The sequence below is a fragment of the Opisthorchis viverrini genome, assembly GCF_000715545.1.
Source record: "Opisthorchis viverrini unplaced genomic scaffold opera_v5_489, whole genome shotgun sequence".
NCBI classification, from domain to species: domain Eukaryota; kingdom Metazoa; phylum Platyhelminthes; class Trematoda; order Opisthorchiida; family Opisthorchiidae; genus Opisthorchis; species Opisthorchis viverrini.
This window is the reverse complement of record NW_008752153.1, coordinates 162168-170604: the sequence shown is the minus strand read 5'-3', so window position 1 is coordinate 170604 and position 8437 is coordinate 162168. Positions and strand designations below refer to the sequence as shown.

At 42.1% G+C, this 8437-nt stretch overlaps 1 protein-coding gene across 1 annotated transcript in view; it reads left to right on the top strand.

Annotated features, from left to right (window-relative positions):
• Positions 1–335: 335 nt before the first annotated feature.
• The window catches only part of T265_11395 (hypothetical protein), a gene marked incomplete at both ends in the record, with an annotated part of 13911 nt that continues 5809 nt past the window's right edge, over positions 336–8437 (top strand). Inside the window, 3 exons of the mRNA XM_009178039.1 lie at positions 336–407; positions 7071–7482; positions 8372–8432. Coding sequence (XP_009176303.1) covers positions 336–407; positions 7071–7482; positions 8372–8432 — 545 coding nt within the window. The remainder of the gene's footprint in view (positions 408–7070; positions 7483–8371; positions 8433–8437) is intronic.

The following is an 8437-nucleotide window of genomic DNA, read 5'->3' as shown; positions in this document are numbered from 1 at the left end:
AAAATATGAAACAGGTGTCCAGTTTTTCTGGGTTTTCAGCATTGTTTAACTTCATCTCATGGAGGAAATATTGATTACGATCTCAAAATTCGATACCAACACTTAAGTTTTTACCCTTGGTCAGTTAATTTATAGAAATAAGCTTATGGTCGGTTGGAGCAATATCCATAAATTATACTTACTGGTGGTCGTTGGCTTGTTCGCTGAGCTGGGCAGTTTGATTGCAAACGTTTCATTACCAATCGAGGTGACATCATCAGTGCGTTGTTGGGGAGCGTAGTAGTGCGTAGCGGTACGCACTACGCAGTACTACGCTCCCCAATAACGCACTGATGATGTCACCTCGATTGGTAATGAAACGTTTGCAATCAAACTGCCCAGCTCAGCGAACAAGCCAACGACCACCAGTAAGTATAATTTATGGATATTGCTCCAACCGACCATAAGCTTATTTCTATAAATTAACTGACCAAGGGTAAAAACTTAAGTGTTGGTATCGAATTTTGAGATCGTAATCAATATTTCCTCCATGAGATGAAGTTAAACAATGCTGAAAACCCAGAAAAACTGGACACCTGTTTCATATTTTCGGGGCTTCATTATCGCAAATAACGATGGGTAAAGGGACCCAGGACAATCTGATTTAAAGAAGAGAACTATGCCGTTCGGACACGAGTGTCTGGCCAGCCTTTTACTGAGGCTACATAAGAACGAAATCTGGATTCATATTTCAAAACTGTTTATACCTAAGTTAAACTGTAAGTCACCTGCTCATAAAGGAAAACATCTCACACACCAATCGGCACGGTCGGCACATGCAACGTGTGAACGGAGGACGATTGATGTTACATTCTGTTCGATGACGAGTTAATCACACCGCTCAGCAGCCGCTAATGGCCAAGCAGTATGAACCTCAACTACAAACCGGAATGTCGCGCTTGTGAATCCCCCAATCGATTGCAATCGATTTTTCTCGACAATGTGCTGCTGTGCTCTGTGATGTGTAGACTGTATAGATCTGAATATCACCTACTCAGCGCACAGCTTTTGCAGAAGGATGTGATAGAAAAAATTCCACTAGTAAGAACAAGGTTTCATTACCGTATCAGTAAAAAATGAGACTAAATTTCAATTTTTGTGGCCGTACAAAACTAGTAAAGTAAATAAACTGACCAGCCTACTCTGCTTTTTGGGAATCTTTCACGGAATAGCCCCATCGGCTTGCTTTAGAGCAGCAGCATCAATAAATGCTAGCTGACTGTAATGCTGAGGTTAAAAAGTATTGTTTATATGGGGATGAGATGAGCTGACATTTTTCATGACTCCATTTGCCTACCATTATCGTCCAGATGCACACTGTCCACGTAGCAACAATGTTGAGAATCATGAATAATTCCCTCAAAAGCACACCTCATGAAGACTTGCTCCAGCTGCTTCTTCTTTCCATCAATACTCTATCGAGTAAAAAGACAAACATTTGCCTTAAAACTGAGATAGGAAAGCCGATGCAGTTTATCAAGTCACAAATATTGCCTGTTGCTGCCTGGCAACTGATACGTTAGTAAGTAAAAGTAATATATTTTGGAAATGGGTGACTGACATCCCTCACGTTCTTGACAGACTAAAACGCCTTTGGGACCACATGCGAAAACTTTTCTTCAGAATGTTTCTAGAGGCGACTTGGCCAGGGCATTATATGGAAGACTGAACATGTTGACAGTAACCCTTGCGGCCTGAATAAGTTTGTGCGTGTTCGGAAGGCTCTGCACTTAAGTCGATGTTGTGCCAGTAGAACAGATTCACTCTGATATTCGCATCAACACTGCCGGCTAGTTTAAGGAATGGTTATGTTTCGAACCCTCTTTTTACTATGGTCTGTCTCGTACTTCATTTTCAAAACTTGGATTCATCAGACAGGGTAGTATTCATCGTTCTGTTTTATTTGTCTGTTTTTTTTGGTGATTTTCTGCGGTACTTTGGTGACAGAGTTCAACGGCCACACGTCGACATCTCCTGTCGGTAACTCTGTCGATCCCCACCTAGTTTATAGGGGTGCAAAATATTGGTCAGTCAACAACTAGCCAAAAGAATCGTTGCACACTTCTAAAAGTATGATTTGTATCAGGCTTCCCAAAGGCTTCGCATCAGTATTCTTTACGCGTGTATGATAGTCCCTCTCAGGAACATGAAATGTTCTTCTCTTCGAAAAGGATTCATTCCCAGAAGGAGATCAGTCCAAAGTCCTTTAGAGAGCCTCGATAGTTGAATTAAAAGATATTTGAAAGAAATGCTACAAGCAGCCTTTGCCTACCGTGTTTCTTATCATTTTTGAGCATTTTTGAACATTTTGAACATCTGAAAACACATCCCACTGCTGCTGTCTTGCTGAGATCACGAATCACCTTCATATATTACATTCAGTTTGCCCAAGTCCTCTCCTGTATCGGCTTTGTTTTCCTCTTGAATCCGCACAAATTGGTCTTCGGACTTGAAAACACTAGGTTCACTAAAAGTTATTCCAAGTCACTAGTTTCCGATTCGGTGCACATATCACTTGTGCTGAAGTTGCAGTGTCTAGTTGGTGAAACAAAGATCTGCTGGCCAAAGAACTCCAAGGCATCTAATAATTGCCCATAGTAATATAAATATAGAGCATGATTATGTACTTGGATAAAGGGTTAGAGTTGAGGCTTGTACTCACTGAACAAGGAATGTGTAACAAAAATTGGTAGCTGTAGTTTGGTTTTACGAATTGATCGAGTTCCGAATCAAAGGAGAGGGAGATGCATTTTAATTGAAGCTTTGCTGAGTTAACCGTAAGCTAACTTGGTACAGTTGTCCGGAATCACACAAGCTCTTTTGTTTTGCCGAATCATTTTGTTATTGGGCCGACTAAGCCACTCCTTGAAGAACTCCTTCATACTCAAGGTTTTATTGGTAGTTTGGCCGCAAGAGTTAACCACTGCAATTATCGCTAGTAGGCGTTTCACCGCTATGATCGAACACACTGTGATTCTGTCGTAATCATATCCCCCAAGGGAAACAAATTTTTTCTGCGTTGCCCGTTTCGAGACTCCCTACTTGGTTCCACTTTATCCAACCAATGCTGGACACTTTGGATTGAAAAGATCTGTTATAATTATCAGCCCGCAGGTAACTACACCACTGTAGTATGCTCTGAGTTTGCCTTATTATCAATGTAGACATCTGATCACACTGTGCTGAGAACAAACAAATTAATTTCTATTGACATGACGAGCGTGAAGTAAATACATTGGAGTAAATTGTAACTCTGATGATTTAGTATAGTTACCCTGAGAGCCAACCCCGCTATTAACGATGACTAGAAGTCTAAAAAGTGCAAAATATGTGTTAAATACAGTGACCGGTCTAAGTATGTGATTCTTCCCGCGCGGTGCTGGATGCAGGTTCACAACTATCATCCGTCACACACTGTAGAGCCCGGCACCGAATAGCTTCTCTTGGGGAAACACACATGAGCAGGTTTTAAAGCACATGACACGCAAAGCAATTAAAAGTACATAACTGTTGCAAAACAATAAATTCATCGTTTTTCGCACCACCACTGCGTTATTCTCCAGCCCTAGCCAGAACCACCCGATCAAACGTTGATCCGGGCATTCTGGTTACCACTAAAGCCGACTTTTCTTAATTGGACATCGTGTAATGAAAAACGCGTAGGCGCACTAGCCTGAGAGTCTCCGTTTTATTAGATCGCATATTTAGCATACTCACAGATGTTGCAGCAGTCAGTTCACCGTCTAAAGCAATCACATGTAGTCAAATTTTTGTTGGCACTGGTATTGTTGCTATTTGCTTACTGGACATACCACAATAAAAAGCATGTAACCACGCCCTCGTAAATCTCACACACATGTCATACTTGTGACTTGTATGCAGTTCATCTTTTCAGTTGCACATGATAGGACGCGGTGAGTGCTGACGATCCGAATCAAAATTATCTGTTGTAGATGGTTCTCTCTGAGGCGTACAGCATCAAAGTACCTTGGATAAACCCCGCGCAACATGTCCCCGACCTAAAGCAGACTCTAGTTTGAAACAAGTGTTTGTGTGCACATACCTTAGAAACAGACGGCTTTCGTCTAATTAAAGGCTATGACGGTTATGTAGACCTTATCAGACGATCACAGTTAAGTAATCTCTGAGTGCGTGAGTCGTGACACGCTCCTACCTGGCAGTGGAAAAAGACCGATTAATACGACTTCTGTCCGCGTGCGACCTAGCGACCGCATCAGTGTATATCTGTGACCAAGGTCGTTGTCTCAGCGTTTGTTCTACTCGAAATGTTGGTTTCGCTTGGTGTTAGGTAGCAGTAAGAGAGTAGTTAAAAAATCAGACTGCGCATTCGCGCCAAGTTTATAGGGAATACAGGTTTATCGGTTTTGAACATTTTACTTCGAGTAAGGAGTTCGAAAATCTTGACCTCTAAGTAGCTTAACTCAGCTTCTTCCAACTATCTATCCTTGCGGTACAAATGTACATCCGGGGAGTCAGTTGGACTGCATTCGTGTAGAGGGTCTGGGCCGACACAGCTGACGTTCAGTGATACGTTCGGCCAAGGCGGCATCGTTATACCTCAGCAATGCTGAAGCATAATTGTCACCATTCTTGAATCTTAAGATGAAAATTACAATTTTTGGATATCGGTATTTACTGGATGTTGTCAACTGTAGTGGATAAGCTCACACTTTTTTAAGGAGGCACCACTTTGGCTGACGTAAAGTATACCAGACCGTTCAGTACGAGACTAACTTTGGGACTTGTAGATAGAATGGACATTTCTCCTGCCGAATAACAATCTCAGGCCATAAATATTCTTGACTGAGCGTCTACTGATGCAATTCTTGGTCTAACCTGCTTCTGATCTTAATTTTACAACGTCTCACGTTTAAACTTCTATCCGGACAATTCAAAATTACATTGGTAAATGGCACAATTACTCTCAGAATGCCTTTAAATTATCTTACTTAGAGAGTAATACTTAAGTTAAAGAGATATAGTTTAAATAGTCATCTGATTACCGGCAAATGGTCATTCAGCCGTGTATAAAACCTGAGGATTCCCGAGAACCACACCAAAAATTCTACATACCAGCTGCACAAACTGGACGTAAATGTGTTTAATAAGTTGAACCCTGAGTCGGAATCTCACGTGTCTCGTCCTTCTGTGCTCATCTTTTGGGTTCAATAAGGACGAAAGTTTGGCTGATTTGCCGAATCCAACACTGATCTTGAATATCCGGCAAAATTTGAAGCTCGAGGCTTGCAGGTTGTCCGATCTTCCCTGTGGATCTGTGGCCTGCACTCGTAGATGGAAGAACAGTGGGTTGTCAACAAGCTGACACCACCCGATGAACGCTTTTACCTTTTTACATCAGAAAAAAACCTTCGTCATATTAAGGGGTAATATAGAACTTGCTCACCAGAGTTCGATAGGTGGTACGCCTCCTGAGAACATTCGGGAAGGGTATAAAGTCTAACGTTGATTGAACCCCCACTTCGGCCATACTTGCTGGGAGGCGCGTAATACTTAGCTTTTTTGCAAACGTTATGTGAAATGTCTTTTTGGTCAGTTTGCGTTTAACTACGAATATGCATACCGAGGCGTCCTGATTCATCTCGAATTAGTTGATTCTACGATCTAAAATGCCTCCATCTCTGCTGATCATACCTGTGAATTCCGCAACTGTTTCAGTCTAACTTCATTTTTTGTCCGTAGATTGACTGTCATCATTCAAGCTCTCTTCATCTTAAGACCACTGTTTTATTTTGCCAAGGCGTTCACTTCCAGCAAATATTTTTAGCTTGTTTTCCTCTTCGAAGTATTTCTGATTGCAATTCATCTCCGTGAATAAATATAGGCTTAGCGAATCAGTGTGCAGCATTCCTTCTATTCTTACGGGATGTACCCTGTTGACTACGTCAAACCCAGTTCCAACGGCTGAAGCAGCTGAACCTTCACGTATTTACTTCAATGGTTCTTTTCTTTTTCCGATGTCTTAGTATTGCTGACAGCTTTTTCTATTGATTCGCATACCATTCACAGCTGAAATTGTGGCCAATGTACTAAGAAATCCGATAGGCTTCCACTTACCAGTAGGTACTTCGCCTGATGCCGAAATGAGGAAATTCATTTGAAACCTATCAGTGATTCGTTAGGTGGGACCACTTACAAGGCAAACAATGGTATTCCAAAAAAGCTGTGGTTATTATGTTCCTGAAAATAGCCCCGAAAACAGAAAACTATTGGCTATTGGGTTTATAGCCTGATCTATGTTCCACCTACTATTTCGAGGCTTTGTTTGAGGCTTTCCTCGTTGTAAACATTTCCACAATAGAGGAGTTCTGATACCAGTCCAATGCGGTATCGTGGGTGAGTAGAAGTGTTCAACAAATTATGTTACGAAGAACTTCGTCGTTGACAAATTTGCATGCGTAAACGATAAGAATTCGAAGCATCAATCATAAATTTGGCATGCAGATTCTGGTACAGATCCCGATCCCCTCGCTTATCAAACAGAAATCCACAGGCCTAAACCAAAAATATGCCAGTTTAGCTGGACGATTGTAGCTTCTTGTTTTTTTTCGCCCAGAGAGGAACCTATTCTTGGTCCTAGTCTACTCACTTTACGAATAAGTCTCGCATTCGAATAATGGCCAGAGCAGAAAGGCGCCCCGTCACGACAGCAACCATCGCTTATTTGAGACCGGAATTCTGCCGGGAGATCGTAACCCTGATTAGATCACTAGTTTCTTGCACCTGAGGTCATGATTACCATAATTACGCTTGTGTGCCTGTTCATGCAAATTGTAGGAAAGCAAAATATTCTGTTAATTATATATTCGACAGCTTGATTGTCACCAAATGGTATTTGGTTGTCCTTCAAGCTTGTTCAGAATTTCGGTCGAGAGGACATCCACCGATTCGAAGACAACAAGGAGTACCCAGGTGTTCTAATGAAAGATGACGTGCATAAATTATTTAAATCAATCTAAGTTAGTTAGCAAAACTGGTTTTCCTCTTTACAGACGGAGTGTCACTCAGTCCCAGTTGAACTCAAGGCTTCAGAACCTTCAGCTAATTTTGGAGCAAAGATACTTACTCCAGCCACGCTTATCAACGACTCGTGGCATCTCATAGACAAGGAACGCAAACAACGTCATCGGGTACCAGAATCTCACCCAGCCGTTATCAGGATTGTGACCACCGAACCAAAATGTTGCACGAATTCTATCCGCTGTTTTTCCGTCCCATTGGCGGGTGGTGCCGTGGATAATGATGCTCTTGATGGTTGGAGACTGAACTTTACTTGGCTCCGAACTCCCGAATCTTATGAAACGGGAGAAGAAGGGTGGAGTAGTGTGGGTGCACCGATAGGAAGTCTATCTGGCGTGTACGATATGGTCCGCGTCACGCTGCTCTACACGCCTCAGTTCGAAAGTGAGTCCAACACAGATGCAATAATATTTCGTGAAATCGTGCGATACAAGTTGGTGACTAACTGTAGTTTATCTGTTCGAACGGGATCAACACGACGGACTCGCCCTATCGATTGTGCCTTGGATCCGCAGACGAGCCACAACCGGGCGGATTGTGGTTTTTTCGAAGGCAATTTAAATGAATTGAAAGTTACTTCAGCTACTTACTATTTCTGAAGTAGTGCGCATGTCCCAAGAAAAGTTCACCTGGCTTCGGCCACCAGTTGATAAAATCTGGGGTCACTGTGCATCCTGAAATCTCACCATTGCGTTCAGTGAATCTCAACGGAGTTTGTAAAACGGATCAGGGGTACTGAAGTTGCAACTTCAGGAATTCCTGGAGAATACACCGTGTTTATGTGGAATCCAGCGGCAGCTTTCTTCCGCTCATAAAGTATTATAACTTCACATGTATACATTAGGTCATTGAACCAAAAATTTCACTAATTACATGTCGAAACGATCATCGTTCCAATCTTCAGGGTGCTATCAAAAGGAAGAAGGCCTTCCTGCGTAGTTATTTATTAGAAAATGCCAACTGAACAGTTACAGACTATTGGATGGGAGTACGGCAGTGAAGCATCGGTGTTGAACACTGATGTCATACTGTCGATGATGATGATGATTGGATGGGAGCAAAACTCTCATGTGCACCTTGTTTACAAAACTGAACAGGTAGGCACAGTCCCTGGCTTTCCGTCAACCTTATGTTCTACTTGAAACCAAATTGCACGAAATTAGCGAATATACACTCATCTGCAAACTAATTTGGTTCTTTCGAGAGACTCACCTGGAACCCAGCTGAATCTCTCGTTTATGATGTTCTCAGGCAACTGAATGTGCTGCACCAGGCCGCGTCATGTTTCAGTCGCTTCGATGTTTGAAATATCGCGATACATGTATATTTGTAATGTACT